The sequence below is a fragment of the Pelmatolapia mariae genome, linkage group LG18 (genome assembly GCF_036321145.2).
Source record: "Pelmatolapia mariae isolate MD_Pm_ZW linkage group LG18, Pm_UMD_F_2, whole genome shotgun sequence".
In the NCBI taxonomy this organism is placed as follows: Eukaryota; Metazoa; Chordata; class Actinopteri; order Cichliformes; family Cichlidae; genus Pelmatolapia; species Pelmatolapia mariae.
This window is the reverse complement of record NC_086243.1, coordinates 25,869,216-25,889,186: the sequence shown is the minus strand read 5'-3', so window position 1 is coordinate 25,889,186 and position 19,971 is coordinate 25,869,216. Positions and strand designations below refer to the sequence as shown.

The 19,971-nt window shown below is 40.5% G+C and overlaps 1 protein-coding gene across 1 annotated transcript in view; it reads left to right on the top strand.

Moving 5' to 3' along the window:
* The window catches only part of st6galnac3 (ST6 (alpha-N-acetyl-neuraminyl-2,3-beta-galactosyl-1,3)-N-acetylgalactosaminide alpha-2,6-sialyltransferase 3), a 102,355-nt gene extending 83,793 nt beyond the window's left edge, over nucleotides 1-18,562 (top strand). The window contains exons 4-5 of the mRNA XM_063461622.1: nucleotides 6,235-6,342; nucleotides 12,087-18,562. Coding sequence (XP_063317692.1) covers nucleotides 6,235-6,342; nucleotides 12,087-12,276 — 298 coding nt within the window. The 3' untranslated portion in view covers nucleotides 12,277-18,562. The remainder of the gene's footprint in view (nucleotides 1-6,234; nucleotides 6,343-12,086) is intronic.
* The last annotated feature ends 1,409 nt before the right edge of the window (nucleotides 18,563-19,971 follow it).

Here is a 19,971-nt window from a genome sequence, read left to right as displayed (position 1 = left end):
ATATCAAAGAATTAGTCTCATGATTAAAGCAAATGAAAACAATAGTATCAAAGGCTAAGTGTGTGTGTGTCTGTACTAGAAGTAAGGTTGAGCCAGAACCTGCTCCAAAAAACATGGTATCCTCACAAATTAGTCACTGGCCATATATTCTAATAAAAGGTTGTGATTTAAGTAACTGTACCGTAATGTAAATCATGTGCAGCTCACTTTTAGTTATTTTTATTTATTTATTTTTTAAATTCCTTCCCAGTCAGTTGAACACCCTTCGCAATCCCTAATACATCTATCATCACTAACATCTATATCCATGATTGCATGTGACTTTTAAAAAGGTGGAAAGTTCGCAAAACATTTAGTATATGTTACAAGACAGATGTAATGAGAAAGGGGAGTAATATATTCCTTAGAAATGGAAAAAGAATAGGCGTGAGAAGGTGTGTTAAATAGAAATGTTAGAGTTTTTCCACAAACTGATTGAATTCTTTCACTGGTCTTTCATGGGGATGGTATAAACTAGTTAAAAAAAAACAGTCCTCAGGTTTATTGGGGAGCTCAGGTTTATTTTACGAGGAGGCTTTTGGATAACAGCAACAATACAATTGTGTGTTCAGCTGTGTGGGATCCGTGAGTGAAAGTACTGCTGCTGTATTTCACCTTGATTTTACATCATGTGCACAAAGCCTCAGATTCAAACCGAAATTTAGACTTTGTGAACCATTTTAACCATTTTAAAACCCCCAACAGAAACTATAATTTTCATTTTATAATAAGTGTACATACACAATAGAAAGATTTTTTCCCTTTTCTGCTGTCTATACGGAGGCATGCCTATTAAAGGATCTAATCTTATTTAAGTCAAAAGGGAACTGAATGTTTTGTAGTTGAAAAACCTTGACATGCCTCAAAAAAGTGGTGTACAACAGATGGTCAATGCCTAAGCACTGTATAACATTCTCAGCTATGAGAACATGCTTCATAATGTGAATGCTGGGAAAATGAAGCAATAGGAATGAGTTGAGGATAGCGGCCTCAGCACTTATATGAAAAAAGCTGTTAATGTATAAAAATTATTGGGCCACACCTTAATGTTTGAATTCCTCTGGATTAACATCAGCACAAAAACTGTTTGCCAGCAGCTTCGTGGCTGAGGCTTTTGTCCTTATGGTGTTTTCTATGCAGATGTTTGTCTTTATATATGCCCTTATTAGAAAAAATATTAAATGTCTAATAAAAATCCAACATTTTCCTGTAAAATAATAACTACCTCAGAAACCTACACGAGTTCTAGGCTACACACATATACATGGACTGTATTATTATTGGCAAATTCAGCACATAACGAAAATACAATGCCTGCAAGCATTCTGTCTTTACTTTAATGCTCACAGACACTATTATTTTCTAGCAGAGCCAGTGATGATCTAATAATAAGCATTCGCAAAATAAACAAACACTATACAGCATCAGCTATGCACCGGCTATTATGAAAATATCTCCAAGCAAAATATCCAAAAACATTCACTTACACGTTATTTACAGACAAATAAATTGCACTGGATCACCAACTTTCCATTAATAACAGGCTGATGTGCATTTTTGGCTACTGTGCAGTAGCAGAACAATGAAAAACTGGTCTTACCTCACCCCGATACTCCAAAAGTGTTTTTTTTTTCACATGGAATTGGCTTTGATTGTTGGAGTTTTCTATCAGTACTGTAGGGTTTTACCTTACAATATAAAGCACCTTAAGGTGACTATTGTTGTGAGTTGGCGCTATATAAAAACCCCCCAATTGAGCTGAATTGAAACTGTTCATCATGCGATGAATTTTCAACTGCTGCCTTGACAGATGTTAGCTCCGAGCTCTCAAGCCAGCAAAGAAATTGTATTTGGGCTATGAGCCTACATTCTGCTTTGGTCAGGTGTTGATTCTGATGATCTGCTTGGTGTTGCTGTTTTTGATTGCTTCGTCAGAGGCGCCATAACAGAGAGAGCTATTATGCTGTTAAGCTGTAGCCCATGGAGCAGATAGAAACAAACATTCAAACACACAATTAAGTTAAATGAAATTTCCCCTTGTGGGACTAATAAAGGTATCTTATCTTATCTTAATTCAGCATTCATACATTTAATATTGATTATTTTATATGCATATACACTAACAGTCAAAGACTTGGACATACCTTCTCATTAAAAGTTTTTCTTGAGTATTTACATTGTAGAGTCTCACTGAAGGCATCAAAATTATGAATGAACACTTATGGAATTGTGTGATAAACAAAAAAGTATGAAATAACTCAAAACATCCTTATATTTTAGATTCTTAAAAAAATGCCACCCTTTGCTTTGATTACTGCTTTGCACACTCTTGGCATTCTCTCGATAAGCTTCATGAGGTCATCACCTGAAATGGTTTTCCAACTGTCTTGAAGGAGTTCCCAGAGATGCTGAGCACTTGTTGGTCCTTTTGCTTTCCGTCTGTGGTCCATCTCATTCCAAACCATCTCAACTGGGTTTAGGTCAGGTGACTGTGGAGGCTATCTAGCGCAGCACCATCACTCTCCTTCTTGGTCAAACAGCCCTTACACAGCCTGAAGGTTTGTTCGGGGTCATTGTCCTGTTGAAAAATAAATGATGGTCCAACTAAACTACAGCATCCTGCAGTAGGATGCTGTGGTAGCCATGCTGGATCAGTGTGCCTTCAATTTTGAATAAATCCCCAACAAAGCACCTCCACACCATCACACCTTCTCCGTGCTTCACGGTGGGAACCATGCATGTAGAGACCATCCGTTCACCTTTTCTACGTCAAACAAAGACACCACAGGTGGAACCAAAGAAGTCAAAAATGGACTCATTACACCAAAGCATAGATTTCCACTGGTCTAATGTCCTAGTGTTTCTTGGCCCAAACAAATCTCTTCTGCTTGTTGCTTTTCATTAGTTGTGGCTTCTTAGCAGCTGTTTGACCATAAAGGGCTGATTTGTGCAGAATCCTCTGATCAGTTCATGTAGAGATGTGTCTGCTACTGGAACTCTGTGTGGCATTTATCTGGGCTCTAATCTGAGATGCTGTTAACTTGTGATTTCTGAGGCTGGTGACTCTTGGTCTTCTTTTCCTGGGGCGGTCCTCTTGTGAGCCAGTTTCGTCGTAGTGCTTGATGATTTTCCAGCTGCACTTGGGGACACATTCAAAGTTTGACTGACCTTCAGTTCTTAAAGTAATGATGGATGTTCTCTTTACCTAGCTTATTGGTTCCTAATATGAATTCTAACAAGGATCAAATAGGACTGTAAGCTGTGTACCAACCTGACTTCTGTACAACACAACTGATGGTTCCAATCCCATTAAGAAGGTAAGAAATTCCAAATGAACCCTGACAAGGTACACCTGTGACATGAAAACTACTACTACTGCATCATGAAGCTCATTGAGCGAAGGCCAAGGCTATGCAGCACGATCAACAAATCAAAGCATTGCTACTTTCAGGAATCTAAAATATAAGCCATATTTAGAGTTATTTATCATATTTTTCTTTGCTCCATAATTCCATATATGTTGCTTCATATGGTTAATGTATCTACAATGTAGAAAGTAGTAAAGAAAAAGAACTGGTAGTGTGTATATATCAAAAATGATACCAAAGTTGTTTTTTTTTATGCCCCAGTGACTGTTAGTTTTGATTATCCTTCAAAATAACTGCATTAGAATAAGTGCAGAGAAATGTTCTGAGACTTGCTTCTAAAAGGAATTCAATGAGAAATCAGATACTCTTGTGCTGTTGTGTTTGCTTGTTTGGTCTAACCATACTTGGTAAGGGACCTAAGCAACATAACATTAACTGTTTGCACTATTAAAAATTTAGTATCTATTGCCAGAGAAAGAGAACTCTGCGTCACACCACAAACTGTATTTATCAAACTGGGAATATGCTTTGTACAATATTTATGTATTACAAATATCATATTATTATTTATTTATTTAGTTTTTTAGCAGATGATCTATTATTTTATAGTGCAACTGAATGATGAGAAAATGACCGAAGTGGTGGCCAAAATATTAATTTCCTCGGGAGCTCACTATATCATCTTCTACAGCTCACTACACAGAAAATAGAGAAGCGTGAATGAGTGAATGCTTTTGGATACAACCTTTATCTCACATGGAAAATCAGACTGTAAATCATCTGCAGAAAACGAGCAACACATAAGAAACCCTTTTTAAAAGATTATCTCAGTATTTACTACAGAACAATGCTGGTTTTGGTTGTGAAGTTTAATTGGCACAGTTCCTGTTTGTCAAGATTTTCTGACTAGTTTTGTGTACTGGCTTCTTGCATGTAGCAACAGTAGTTTTACTATAGTTCACACTGTGTGCTTTAAAGTTTAAAGGAAAAGGGTGCTGTCCATGGTCCTAACCCTGAAACAGTATCTTCAAAGTATTGAATTCAATAATAGGCATTGTTTGCAGGTTTTGTGTTTGTATTTTAATTTGGAGACAAAAAAGGGTTTAATTAACATCCTACAAACAATTTAATGAATTAATTCAATTAATTCAAAAAGGATGTAATATTTGTTTGTTTTCTAAGTCTGTCTTTACACATACTGATCTACTAACATTAATAACTCTGCAGCTTTGGCCTCTTTAAACAGAAATAGAAAGAAGTCATTTGTCCAGAACTAAATAATCTGAACTTAATCTTGAGCCCACACGATGAAAGCTCATAGCAGTAGCAGTAGTAGTCTTTACTGACCTTTTTGGGAATTCATTTGTGTTTGTGGCAACTGATGGATAAATATAACCACAATAAAAAAGAAATCACAGGTGCAGATGTTACATCCCACATATAAAAATAACACTGATATATAAGAACAGCAGAAATATAACCAAGAATCAAAGCACACCAGTGTTAAAGGAACTCAACTGTCATATTAAGTTATGTGCTTTTTTTATGGTTTACAGAAGGTAAAGAAGTGTGTTCAAGACCACTACATCTCCCTTTCTGTTGTCATACTCTACATTTATTGTTTTTGGAATGATTTTTTCTTGATCACAATATCCACTTGTGAAAACTAACAATAAGTCTTTTTAGTCATCTTTAAATTAAAAATTCCAGCTTTTAATTTTTGTTAAACGTTATTAAGCTTGTCTTTGTCCTATGTGTTATTGAACTGAATGTCCTTGAAGGTTTTGTGTTGTTGGTAAAATAAAACAAGCCGTCTGAACACACCTCCTCGGGACGTGCGTAACTATAACAAACACCTTTCACTGTTTTCTGGCAGGTTTTAAGAAAAAAATAAGCTGAAGTGAACAATAATGAAAATAATTTGTAGTTTCAGACCTAATTTATTCATTTGTTTATTTTAATGATGGTGTCGTATAATTGGATGCTCTAAATGAATTTTCATTGCACCTCTCCATATTGATGCTGCATTACACGGTGGTCATGTCCCATTTCATTTATCATTATCGGTGTCATGCGGTGCACTGCATTTAATTTACTCACAGTCTAAGGCTCCTGGTGGTGTTTTGCATTGCAGAGAAGAGTGGCCCTCGGGGTATGTGGGGGGGCCCCTGCCTGGAAGAGGCTAAGGAAGCACATTTTATGACCCACTTCAGGTGTTACTAATCAGGTTTCTTAAAAAAAATCTTGAGTCTGTGTCCTCTGTGTTTGAAAATGATCAAAGCTCTCTTTTTTCAAGTTTGGTGGGTCAGAGCTCATAAACTACGGGTCTGATGGTGATGGTGATGAAAGGATAATCCATGTTGTTATTGACCGGCCTGCTTCACTCACAGGGGATGACTGCTGTGAATGAAGCTAATCAACAACATCAAGCATTTCTCAGCCTTCAAATCTTTTTATATACAGCCACTGTGAATGTTACAACCCCCTAAATTATCACTGTACATAATATTTATTTGGTCTCTAAAATTAGAAACATTTCTCATGTGAAACTTGACATATGGTTATGCATCTGCCAGCTTTCTTGCTGTTCTGTAGATATATATACATTTGAGCTGAGGCTCAGATCCAGAGCAGCCTACACTAAGAACATCTGTTAGGATAATTATAATTCTCAGATCAGCTGAATTACAATCACACAAGAGAGAAGTGTACAAAGGGCTGAAAAATGGCATACTTAAAACTTTGTGCTTGTTTTTTTATTTCAATGCAAATGATTAGGATTTTTATGCAAATGAATATTACAGTGCATTATCTTTGTGTGTTGCAGGATCCAGTCCGGCTCCTACCTCAGCACGGGCTGGTTCACGCTCATCCTCGCCATGGACATGTGCAAAGAGATCCATATCTACGGCATGATAAATGACACCTATTGCAAGTAAGACATGAACTGTCACACTCCCCGCTACCCGCTCCCACACCTTCCTTCCTCTATACTTGCATGAAAAATGCACGCGTTCTTACAAAACTTTGAAAACTCCATTCACATTCAACGCAGCGCCGGCCAATCACAACCTCCCATAACCACGGCCTGCCCTGTTACATTTCCAATGCCTCAGTTTGGATTTAATGGCTGAGTTTCTATGCTGAAATCCATATTGGGTTCTCTGTGCCGTGAATACCATTATGTTTCCCTGCCTAGAATACCCAGCAGGCAGCAGTCTCTCTTTGGCTGCGGGTGGCTGGGCTGCAGCACCCCAATTCCTCCTCTGCTTCGAGTTTTATTTGTATATCGGGCCCGTCGTCTTCTCTCTGACTCCGGGGTGAGTGATTACTGTCTGACTGCGAGGCCATGGGAGGGATGACAAACAAGATGCTCTTGCTCTGGGCATGGCTGCTCAGTCTCAAGTCATCTCAGCCTTGATGATCTCGCCTCCTCTCGCAGCTCTACCTGAGCTCTCTCTATCCCCCAAATCAAACACTTTTACCTAATGCACACTGAAAATCCTGCCTTTTATCCTCTCTGTGCTCCCCGTGCACAGCAGGAGCTGAAATAAAGACACATGGCAGAGCGAAGCGATAATTCAACCAGCACGGAGGATTTTATGATTCAGTGAGGCAGTTAAGGGCCAGTCTTCTCTCCCTGACTGTCTCTCATTTATTTCCCTCCATCCCGCATAGGACAGGAGTATATTGTGTTTCACCAAGTTTCTGAATTGACAGTTTAGAGTCACGCAAAGTGCTTTTGTCAGCTGGATGCTCCAGAACAACAAGGAGAAGGAAACTTTTGTGTGGCAATATTCATGGTTTTAGTTAGGATTGACCCCAGTGGTTCTGTGGCAGTGGTGCTTCAACAGGTGCTGCAGAGAGGGTGAAATTGAATTTATTTGTCAACACTGGTGCTCACTGTGTGACACAGAGGAGAGGCAGTGATTGGGCTTTGTATTACTGTAAGCTGGCAGACAGCCACGGTCGCTTTCCCGCTGTGGAGCCACTGGCTGCCGTGATGGCTGTTTCCCTTCTCTCTGTGTTCATTCTCTCAGTGCAATTGTTACACAAGTCATCCTCTCATAAAGCTGTCACTCGCCATTAGAAACCAATGGCAGAGTGCACAATGAACCTTATCCATTGCTCCAAGCTTCCTTCTGTTTTTATTGATCCCTTCTTTTGAATGCAAACTCTAAACCGAGTGACGCATCGTGAAATCCATTACTGTACATTACTGAGCTTGCTGCATGTTTTCAGATTTACTTTGTCTCAGAATAGAAGTGAATCTGTTGTGATGTAAATCAGAGTTTAGTTAAAAGACTATTTATTGAATAAATGTGGGTGCCGACAGCAGCCCCTTTTTTCAAATAAGGTAGACCTGCCGAGTAGAAGCCTTTGCTCGCGGCAGAATCAGCTCGAATTACTGAACACCGTCTCAAAGGAGCTTCGTTTTAATGGTTTAATAATTTATTAATTTGTTTTCTTACTTAAGATTTTTATTTCTTTTAAGCCAAAACCAAGAACGCTAAATATATTCTTAACTGTGAGAAAGAGAAGATTGAAAATTTTAACAATATATATTCATCAATATGTATATATTTAACAATATGTAAATACTCAAACATCAGTCATGGTTTTAATTTGATATGCAGTAGAAAAATAAATACCAATATGTTTTTTTTTAAACCTGAGCGACTAGTGCAAACACATTTTCTCGGGGTGCTATGGTTACACACATGCATGTTATGTTAAGTGATGAATCTAAATTGGTCCTAGCTGTGAATGCTTGTCTCTCTGAGTTAGCCCAGCGATGAACTAGCGACCTGTCCAGGATGTACCTTGTATCTGTGAGAGCTGGGATAGGTTTGTGAGCTATTACCTTAGTTGGATAAGCAGTTAAAAAGCTGGCTGGATAACTGGATGGATAGACAATAGACAAATATTCTACTACTATAACAGTCTCTACTTTGCAGAGCAGCTTTTTCACAATTTTTGAGACTTTAGGCAGGGATTTGCTCCTATTTATACACGACAGCATTAACAGGATGTAGAGTGATGAACTCTGGCCTGGAGATCCTATTCCAATTCATCCCAAAAGTGTTGGATGGGCTGCTGTTTTTCTAAAACCAAAACCTTTTCTTTACTCACCTCGATTTGTGCCTGTGGGATTTGCCATGTTGAAACAGGAGCAGGCTGTCATCACTGTCTGCCATAGCAAATTAAAAATGTTCCCTGACAAACATGTGTACACCTGGATAAATAAAATAGCTTAGCATATGTACAAACCCAATTCCCAAACAGCTGGGACACTGTATAAAATGAAAAACAGAATGTAATGATTTACAAACCCATGAACCCATGTTTTACTCACAATAGAGAACATATTAAGTGTTCAAATTCTGGGAGAGGAATGTTGTCCCATTCTTGGCTGCTTAAAAGTCAAGGGTTGCATTTGTCATGTTTTTTGTTTCATGATGCTCCAAATGTTTTCAATTGGTGAGATATCTGGACTGCAAGCAGTATGTACCTGTATGTACCTTTCAGCATTAATGGTGTGTTTTCAGGTGTATAAGCCACCAAGTCTACAGACTGTGATGTACTCCCATAACATCAGACTTTTGAACTGAACACTGATAACAAGCCAAATACTCCTTTTCCTCTTGGAGTCAAAAAACATAAAAGTGGAAAACTGCTCTGGGGTCAGATGAATTTTTGGAAAACATGAACATCTCGTGCTCTGGACTAAAATTTATGTATGAGATATGGGACAGAATCATGCCTGTTTTTAATGCTCGGCTGTGAGGGTCCAAAGATCATGAGCATCCAATAGATTTCTCCAGATTTTACATTGAGGAACATTATTCTCAGGTTAGGGTTAAATCAACATTCAAAGGTGTACAGAGGTGAACAATCTGTTACCAAAGTGTAAAAAAGTAAACAAAAAGATTTGTACTTAATGGATAATTCAAAGGCAGGCAGATTGACGTTACACGAAGCTGAACATGTCCCATCAATACATCAGTTAAATTGAAAAGCAAGATTAGGACCACAAGCATTTTCATATTAATAACAAGATGTCAGTATTTCAGTTCCAAATAATTGATACACACGTTGACACACCCGGTGTCTTTTTCAGTTTCATAAATGTTCATAAAGGTAAGGTTACCTGGCTACAGTGCAGTTAGTTTACTCAATTTTTATGACTATACTACCACAGTATACACTTTTGTTAGACTTTTGTATGCTATGTCGGTGCATTTCTCCAACATCAGAATTGATACAGCAGAACTAGAGATATCATGTTTTTTTAACACACTCATTCTTCTTCCTTGTCAAAACCTACCACCCACAGTACTCGCAGTGCAACTGAACCACTGACAGGTCAGTTGGAAATTCCAATGTAATATGTGTGGTGGCTAATGTAGCCTCAAGCTGATCTCAGACACAGATGAGGAGTGGGCTGAATTTTTTTTAATAGCTTTTTTCCCACATATGCAGTGCCATCCCCAAGTGAAGAGGGTGTACTGAGAAAATGGAATGAGTGCTTTGAGGAGCTCATGAATGAAGAAAATGAGAGCAAGAAGAGGAAAATTGGTCAATCAGGAAGTGCTGAGAATTAGGAAGGAGGAAGTGAGGGCAGATGTGAAGAGTGGAAATGCAGCTGATATGGGTGTGACATACCTGTGGAGGGTATGGAGATGTCTAGGAGAGAAGGCAGTGGACTTTTTAACCAGACTGTTGGAGAATGCCTGAAGAACAGAGAAGTGTATTGGTACTGATTTTCAACAGCAAGTGTCATGTGCAGAGCTGTAGTAACTACAGAGGTATAAAGCTGATAACCCATATCATGATGATATAGGAAAGAGTTGTTGAAGCTAGACTGAGAAAACAGCTGACGATCAGTGAGCAGCAGCATGGCTTCATGCCGAAAAAGAGCACTATAAATGTGATATTTGCTTTGAGAGTGTTAATGGAGAAGTACAGAGAGGGTCAGAAGCTGCACCATGCCTTTGTAGGAACTGTGGTACTGCATGAGGAAGTCAGGAGTGGCAGAGAAGTATTGAAGGGTGATGCAGCGCATGTATGAGGACAGCAAGACAGTGGTAAGGCTCACAGTAGGAGTGACATAACGGTTCAAGGTGGAATTACATTGGCTCTGAGCATTTTCTTGCTTGGTGATGGGCAGGTTGACTGGAGTCTCTGGACTATTCAGTGCACAGAAGACATTGTGATCTGTAGTGAAAGTAGGAAGGAGATAGAAGAGAGCCTGGAGCAGTGGAGGTACGCTCTGTAGAGAAGAGGAATGAAAGTCAGTAGAAGCAAGACAGAATACATATTTGTGAATGGCAGGGAGACGGGTGTAAAGGTGGAGCTGCAAGGAGTAGAGGTAGTGAAAGTAGATGAGTTTAAATATTTGAGGTTAACCATCTGAACCAATGGACACTGGACAAGATAGGCAAAGAAGAGAGTGCAGACAGGGTGGAGCGGATGAAGATGAGTGTCAGGGGTAATTTGTGACTGAAAGAAAAGACTGTAGTGAGAACTGCTATGGTTTGGAGACAGTGGCACTAACAAAAAGACAGAAGGCGAAGCTGGAGGTGGCAAAGTTAAAGATGTTATGGTTTTCACTGAGTGTGACTGTGGTGGGGCGTGGTCTGCCGTGCCGTGCAGGGAGGGCGGACGCACCTGCACGGCATCCGTAGTCACGCCCGCTGGGTTAAAACACGGGACTCAGGTGTGTGTGGGGGGTTGTTGTGGTGAGAAGTGCAATAAAGATGGCTCTGAATGATGATCTGTGGTCCCGCCGTGCCTTATTCTTGCCACATTGGTGCCGAAACCCAGGAGGCGGCACGGCGGGTCCTTATCGGAGCCAGGGAAGGGAGGAGCTGGCCCAGAGGGTGGCCGAAATGGCGGCTGCCCAGCGGGAGCAGGCGGCGGAGGTGCGTCGCCAGCAGGAAGAGCTGCGGGGCCAGTCTGAGCGCCACCTGAAAAGGATTGGGGATCTGGCGGCGCTGCTCTGGGCCTGGGCGCCACCCCCACAGGGGTGTCCCGACGGTGGCGAGGGGCGCAGCGGTCCGCTCCGGCCGGAGGAGGAAGAGCAGCCGGGTGAAGGGCTGCTCCTTCCGGGAGCGGTGGAGGAGCCGCTCCAGTCGAAGGCGGCGGACGAGGCACGCGAGGGTCTACACCTGCTGGAGGTAGAGGAGCCGCTGCGGGAAGGGCTGCTTCAGCCGGGAGCGGCGCTCCAACCGGAGGCGGCGGACGAGGCGCGCGAGGGTCTGCGCCGGCCGGAGGAAGAGGAGCCCAATGTGGCAAGAATAAGGCACGGCGGGACCACAGATCATCATTCAGAGCCATTTTTATTGCCCTTCTCACCACAACAACCCTCCACACACACCTGAGTCCCGTGTTTTAACCCAGCGGGCGTGACTACGGATGCCGTGCAGGTGCGTCCGCCCTCCCTGCACGGCACGGCAGACCACGCCCCACCACAGTGACCAGGATAGACAAAATTAGAAATGAGTTTATTAGACAGACAGCTCAGGTTGAGCCGTTTGGAGACAAAGTCAGGGAGGTATAGCAGAGGTGGTCTGTACATGTGCAGAGGAGGTATAGTGCCACTCCCAAACAATTGTAGACGAAAGTTTTTTTAAAACAATGTGTAAATAATCTTCTTCTTCTTCTTCTTCTTTTTAGGACAGAGGATTACAAAAAAGTTCCCTACCATTATTACGAGGCGGGCAGCCGAGACGAGTGTGCTGAGTATCTCCTGCATGAGAGTGCCCCATATGGAGGACACCGTTTCATCACGGAGAAGTCCGTTTTTGCCAAGTGGGCAAAGTCTCATGCCATCAAGTTCTTCAACCCACCGTGGCAGCTGTCGTGACCCTGGCTGAAGCAGCATGGAAGCATCATTATCATCATCATCATCATAACTATCGTCCACAGAGACAAAATGAATCTCTGCAGTTACACTAACCAACACACAGCCATTTTTGCCCAAATTCCACTACATATCTATTAATAAAGGTTGTTTTTAAAGTCCTGGTTGGGTACACATGGAGCCTCATACAAAAAAAAGAAAAAAAATTACATAAAAGTTTGACCAACGTGAACAGCAATGACACATCTCCTGCTTTTTTGAATTTAAAGCCCTCTCCTGAATTTTAGAGCTGAGGCCTGCTGCTCTGCACTGACTAATCGATCCGCTCGCTGCTCTGTGAGTCTAGCGAAGGATGGTTTGAACTTTAAAAAAAGGAGAAGAAACAAGCGTCCGTCAACTCGCAGTGACCTCAGTGGCTCAGATGTCCGTATTTTCTACACATCACAGAGGCCGAATTTACATTTTCTCTCAAGGCTGTAGCAGAAGAAGCGCTTAGCTGCTGCCGTGGAGGCGAGTCGCATCAGCTTGGACGTCTGACGAGCTCGTCCGCTTTGTTTCCTCTGCGTGTCTGTCTTCTGTCAGGCTGTAATTAATCTATAACGAGTATCATTCAGGCCTTCATCTCTGACTGAGCGAGTAGTGAAGGCAGATGCTCTGTCAGATTCAATTTTACTCTGTTCTGTTCAAAGACACTTCAAAACAAGGTCACGAGAAAAAGACAGCACTAGCAGATTGCAGTCAAACTTGAAGGTAAACAAGAGGTGGAGATGTAAATCAGCTTTTTTGCTTCTGTGTGGTCATACACGCAACTCAAAGATGTCCTCTTTATGTTATTTTTTTTTCTTTTTATAATGCTGTGAAATTGACGATTAAGACACATGTTGTGGTGTTGGCCTGATGTCCTGATAGTTTGCTAATGTATTCCCGCGGAGATAAATTGTTAATTCTGTTGAACAGTGTGCCAATCGACAGTGTGAGTATCACAGCGCACAGAACAATGTGCAATTAGAAGCTTCGTCTTTACGGAAGGAGTTAAGTCATTTGTGACCCTGCGGAGAGAGAGATTTATATGTGCAGCGAAACCATTTGAAGTTAATTGTATTCTGTTATCATTGTGCCTGCAACATACTCTGCAGTTCATCGTATAGACACAAAGGAAGATGCTCTCTCTCGTACTCTCATCCAGCTTTGTGCCTCTTTGTGTAAAGCTTCGCTGCGTGAACGCATCTTCCCATTTGTCTCTGGATGGAGCGTGCGTGTCTCTTGGCTTGGGCCATTACATTTGAATCCATCTGTTCCAGGACGGTGAAGAATAATCAGTGAAGTGGTGAGGTGTGTATGCTGGCTGGTAGCTGTGGATGTGACCACGACTGCCCCTCCTGAGGCTGTGATTAGTGTCCTGGCCAGAGCGGTGGCCCAGAGGGGAGGACTGGAACGACTCAAAGACTTCAAATACAGACTGCTCGATGCAAACAATCCCTGGTGATTGCAGCTGAGATCCAGAGTCTCAGAATTGCTGCAAATCAATGCTTAACAACACACGGAGGCTATGCTGTTTGTCTGTGAGCACTGATGTGGTGATTTGCAGGTCAAATTTACAGGTTAAAACTTGACTGAACATAAGCATGAAATCCATTAGATTTTTTTAAGGTCCATTTGTAGCTTTTTCTAATACTTTCACTTATAAGAAAAATGGGGGTTTGGGGGTGAAAAGTCATATTTTTACATATCAGCAGAGTTTCGGCAACTCTGCACTCACTGCATTTCATTTGAAACCAGGTACCACCTACACATTGAAATTCAGTGCTTCAGATTCTGTGCAAGTTATTTGTAACCTAGTAATCTTGTGTGAGAACCCTTCTAGACCCGTAAAAACATAGAACATAGGTGTCTGAATGTACTTGCTGATGGCACAGGAACGATTAAGAAGGCGCTTAATGTTGCTAAAACCTCAAGGCAGCTATAACTTGCATACATGTATTCAGATAGTAAGTAGGAAAAACAACTGTAACGATGCAATGACCATATAAAAAACGCATTTTTGATCTTAACTTGTTGGCCTTATAGCATCCCCCCCCCCAACATCTAAGCTGCTTTTAAGGCCCATAAGATGTAGCTGGAGACCTTGAAAAACAAAGGTATTGGATGCACCTCAAGCTTAAAGGCACCTTGTGGAGTTTTTGTTTAATCAATAAAGAACAGTTAGATTTACATTCAGAAGTCATTGTGCGTATCCTTGAGGTTTAACAGCTACAATGAATGGACTCCCTACTCTAAAAACACTCTCATAGCCCCATTTTGTGACAAACAAAATGTGGAGCCACTCGTAGAAAAAAAGAAACAAACAAACATTCAGAGCAATATTAGAGGTCACAAACTCCACAAAGTACTTTTAAAGGTTTTTCTTTTTTCAGAGTTTTCTACTTTGAAGAGGTACACTAAAGGACTTTCAGACTCCACCTCTAACAGTTTACTTTGTAACAGTTTTCTAAACTCTCTCTGTCAGTGTTGTTTGCCTGAAGCCGTTTTCACACATGCACTTTGGACAATTTTGTGAGAATCAGGTTGGGATATTTTCCACAGTTGTCTTTCCTCATATGTATCGCACAGCAGGAAATAGTCCGTTTTAGATGCATTCGCCATCCTGGAAATACTCTGTGTGGTTTAGGTGAGGGAGCTGCCTAAATACGACTTCCTGGAGGCATTACACACTATGCACTCACTGCATGTAATATTAGATGCTCTGCTCTCACATTGGCACACGTCATACAGCCTTTGTACAAGTGAGCTGGCAGGTTAAAGACCAGCTAATGCCTGATTTAATTGCATTAGACATTTGCAGTCTCACCTCCACCTTTGTTGGGTTAGTCCTAGAAAGGTTCTGTGCAGCAGTCCATGCGTGAAAACTGCTTTTTGTTACAATTTTTTGTGTTCAAGCTTATTTATTTGAATCCCTAAAATCAAAATCAATCAAAAACTAACAAAGTAGTTTAAGTTTTGAACGAAACTTACAGTAATGGGGTCTAACCATTATTTCCATGGTCTAGACAGAACTTTCTTGCAGGCTTATAAGAAATCCTATTGAGATTACACTTCGACAGCTTGATCTGTATGACAGCTGAGCAAAGCCTTCCCCTGATGAAGACAGTCTTCTGTGATTGAAAGCTGTGGAAAAAGCTGGCATGTGGATTTTATTGTCAATTTTAGGGCAGTTTTAGCGCATCAGTAAAATCAAGCTTTCTGCGTTCTTGTGTATCTGATGCACTTTTGAAAACAACAGTATGTTTCAGTCCAAGAGAGCACAGCGAAAGCTCTGCATGTCTACTCAAAACTGTTGTCACCTTGTCACTCGTTATAAGTCAGCCCAGCTGATGAGAGCATCGGCAAAATGTAAAGCCGCGCTGCTTTAAATTCCTCCCGGTGTAGCTCAGCGGATAGGAGACGGCCGTAACACAGGCGGGGTCAGCGGTCAGATTTCCTCGGGGATGGCGCGTGTTCAAGAGGTGTTTGGAATCCCAGCACGACGGGTAGCAGTGGATCAAAGTGTCCTCCACATGTACGTGAAGTATTAGAGCATGAAAATGAAATCTGGGCCGGCAGAGTTGGAAATCATACTTCTTCCCCTTCCCGTGGGGAAAAAACAGCCGTAGACACTGAAGCGTGGATAGGTACAGTAGGCCATGCATGTTAAACATTTAACATACATGTTTTATACATCTCGCTCAGCACGTGATTGTGCAGTCATCTGGCAGCTCTCCAACAGGCAGTTGCATTTCTGCTGTAGTTTTCAACCCACATTGTAAAGTGCTTCACATCAATATAAGGAACTGAGACTTGCTGTTAGACACGTTTGACGTGTTTTTAGGGTTTTTTGATGAATTATTTGAAGGCTTTTTTGTTTGTTTACTCACAAGTGGAAGAAGAGTGCTGTTTTTTTCTGTTTATCTCCAATCCTCCTTTTGTGGCATGTTTTTAATTTAAGCATTGATGCCTTTTTTGTTTGTTTGTTTGTTTGTTTTTTTGTTGATGCACTCGTTTTTGTGCAGTCATTTTTTTTCTGCTGCTGCAGGCCACGTAGTTGGTTATTTCCTGAGCAACAGACACTGCATTGTTCTCAGCTGGAGCACACTGGATGAAAACCCAAGGATGCATTATACAGTATATTATGAAGAATACATCCTCTTATGGGCTCTCATGAATCATCTGTGGCTCGCAGGAAGGGGACTGAATAAAAGACTGGGCTGAGATGCAGGCAAATAATTAGGTAGCTTTATTTCCAGAAGTTCTTTTTTTCAAATGCAAGAGCTTTTTTTGTTTGTTTTTTAAAGAAAATATGAGCATTCATATCTGCCAGCTAAATATACAGCCAGCAACAGGTTACAGTAGGTTAGCTTAGAATAAAAAATGAAAATGGGTCATAAAAGGTAAAAAAAATCCACCTAATAGCATCTCTCAACTTCTCCTATTAAAATGTTTTATATCTTATTTGTTTACAAATACTTTGCTCTTTTACATAATCATTACTAGCTGGCCAGCTATGAAGTGGTTTTCCCTTGTTTGCAGCTTTAAGTCGGGGGCCTGAAGCTTCATATTTACTGTACAGATATGAGAATGGAATTGATTTACTCAACTATTTTTTTGTGTCCTAAAATTTTGAACTATTTTACCCCTTTTGTTCTCATCCAGACCTTAAAGTATCCCTTAAATGACCTCAAGTCATGTTCTGAGCAGTGCTGTTTAATTTGAAAAAGTATAAATTGTCTTTAAATCCGAAGAAAAGTCTGCACTCGAATGAAAACACAGATCAGCTACAACATTTAGACTGGCTGCTAAATATTGAGCCGTCCCCCTTTCTGTAGCAAAAATACCTCTGATCATATGCATAGGTCATCCGGTAGACTGGGTGTGTTGTAGGGCATCTAACACATGCTGCAGAAGTTTGGGGGCTGGATCACCACATTGGGCTCATTTTTATGTTCTTTGATCTGTTTCTGGGCAGTTTTTGTCTCGAGTAGGTACCCCTACTCTTGCTTTCCCAGCTTAGAATTTATTAGCACTAGTCCTACATGACCAGGTCAGTTTTACAGGGAAGAGCAATGCAGACACACTAGCACATGCCTATAAATGACAATGTATCGCTAACTATGGCGTACGACGCGATGTAAGTTTTCTAAGCGGAACACTGCGTTGTTGACAAGATGATAAGTGTAATTAATTTCACCTGTCAGTGTTTTTAATGTTGTGGCTGATCGGTGTAAATAAAAATTAGGGGCAAATGTTGAAGTTAAAAGCAAACCGAAGTCCTGATTAAAACATTTGAGTCTCGACATTTGCAGAACAAAGACGTGAATTTCATTATTCGTCACAGTTTTAAAATACACTCATTATTTTTTCTGGGTGTCCTGCTGTGATAGTCAAAGTAATTACAGTTTGGAATTTAGTTACAATTTGACAAAACTTTTGATTGTCTTCAGTTCTTTATGTAGCACATTATTTATTCCCTCCTAATTATCGTACTTGTTGCCATTTCAAACTCTTGAAGTGCTTTTTTTACATTGAAAAGTTTATTATGACATTCATAATTATGTCATCTCCTTTCCTCTGTGCATGTCTTACAGTTATTTTGTGTCCTGACACGTTTGTTTTTCGTGTCCAGGTTAAGTGTCCTTGTGAAGTGTGTAACTTTGCGTGTTTAAGTTGCATAGAATGTAAAATGACACTATGATGAAAAAAAAGTGGTTTTGCTAACACAGCTAACACACCTTTTTTTTTAATCAGTGGTGAAATAACATCCAAATGCTGCATGGATTTTTGCAGGTTATTGAATTGTACATTTCGTTAAAAATAATAATAATAGTGATTATATGTGTTACTTCTGTCATTTGCTGTCTGCATATTAGCTAAAATTAGATATATTGTGAATGTTCTTATTTTTACCAATGTGAAGTGTGTCCTCTGTCTTTTATTCACTGTGGGGATTAAAGAAAACCGTAAAACTCCTTTTATATGATTAATTTCTTTTTATAACAAAGCCGAGTAAGGAGGATAAGAATATAAGACGACTGGTGAAATGTGTTCATGTTATATGAATGGAGCGCCGGCTGAGCTGTCATCTTAAATCTGGTGTCTCATGAGAATTTTAAAACGTCAGTAGAGGAGCAGAGATGTGCTGAGTCCAGACACTTCCTGGGAGTTTTTGGTTTTTATGTAACCTCTGCATAAATGATCATAAGTTTGAAATAATAATGCCTACACTTGTGCTTTTTATGCCACAGTAATGAATAAAGAATCAAGACAGAAAATTAAAAGGCCACTGCAGCAGTATGGTAATGCACTTTTGTTACTTTAGAAACAAGAACAGCTGAACTTTAAGCACGCAAAATGAAATATCCTGACTGAAAACAAACAAGAGTTTTTCTTTCTCCTCTCTGTAACCTAAATACTACATTGACAAATTCAGAACCACCTGCTCAACTCCTCATTAATGCAAATATCTAGTCAGCCAATTACATGGCAGCAACTCAATGCATTACTGGGTTTACTGACAGGAAGTCACCAGTAACTGAAATAACCACTCATTACAACCAAGAAAACCTTGAAGCAGAAGAGCTACAGCAGCAGAAGACCACATTGGGTGTGACTCCTCTCTGCTAAGATCAAGAAACTGAGGCTACATTGTAATCAGCTCACCAAAATTGGACAATGGAAGATTAGAAAAAATGTTTGATGGGTCTGGTCTGATGAGTCCCAATTTCTGCTGCAACATTTGGATGGTAGAGCCCGATTTTGGTGTAAACAACATGAAAGCATCAATTCATCCTATTTTAATCAACAGTTCAGGCCTGTGGTTGTTGTTTAATGATGTGGGGGATCGTTGTGTCAGAAAAAGCTCAGATCATCAAATAACTGGGGGGGGGGGGGTTAACATGACAACATGTTTAGTATATTCAGATGGCCTTCACAGTCTCCAGATCTAATGTCTGGTACTTGCTCTTTGGACACTAAGCTAATCCATAGCTTTGTTTGGTAACAATATTCAGTGTAAATATAGCATATTGATTAGCATAAGGATAAGCTACCCTGAAACTCACTGTAATAGGCTGTAATTGCAGCCAACTTGCTCAATACGCTAATGCACTAGTTTGTATTCTGCCAGTGTAAACATCCAGTTTTTCTCATTCTTATAGTTTAAGATTTATAAACCCTAAATCCACTATGATGAGGTCAGTTTTAGCAATAGAGACAGACAAGCACATGCTTACAGATGGCAAAACAATCACCACCAACGACAGTGTAGGCTGTCTGACATCCGAGGCAGTACTATAAATCAACATCCACATCAAGATCACGATGCAGGGTTTTTAAGCAGAACATTACATTGTTGACAAGATGATCAATGTTATTAATTTCACCTGTTTTAATGTTGCGGCTGATCGTTGTAATAACAAATAGGGTTCTTTTGAACATGAATGCATTCCCAGTACTCAAATGGCCTCCAGAGCCACCAGATCACAATCAAATAGAGCACCTTTGAAATGTGGTGGAACAGGAGATTCACATCATGGATGTGCAGCAGACCAATCTGAAACAATTATGTGATGCTGACATGTCACCGTGGACCAAACTCTACAGCACCTTCTTGAATCTATGAAGAATTAAGGCAGATCTGAAGACGAAAGGGAATCACTATCAAGGTGT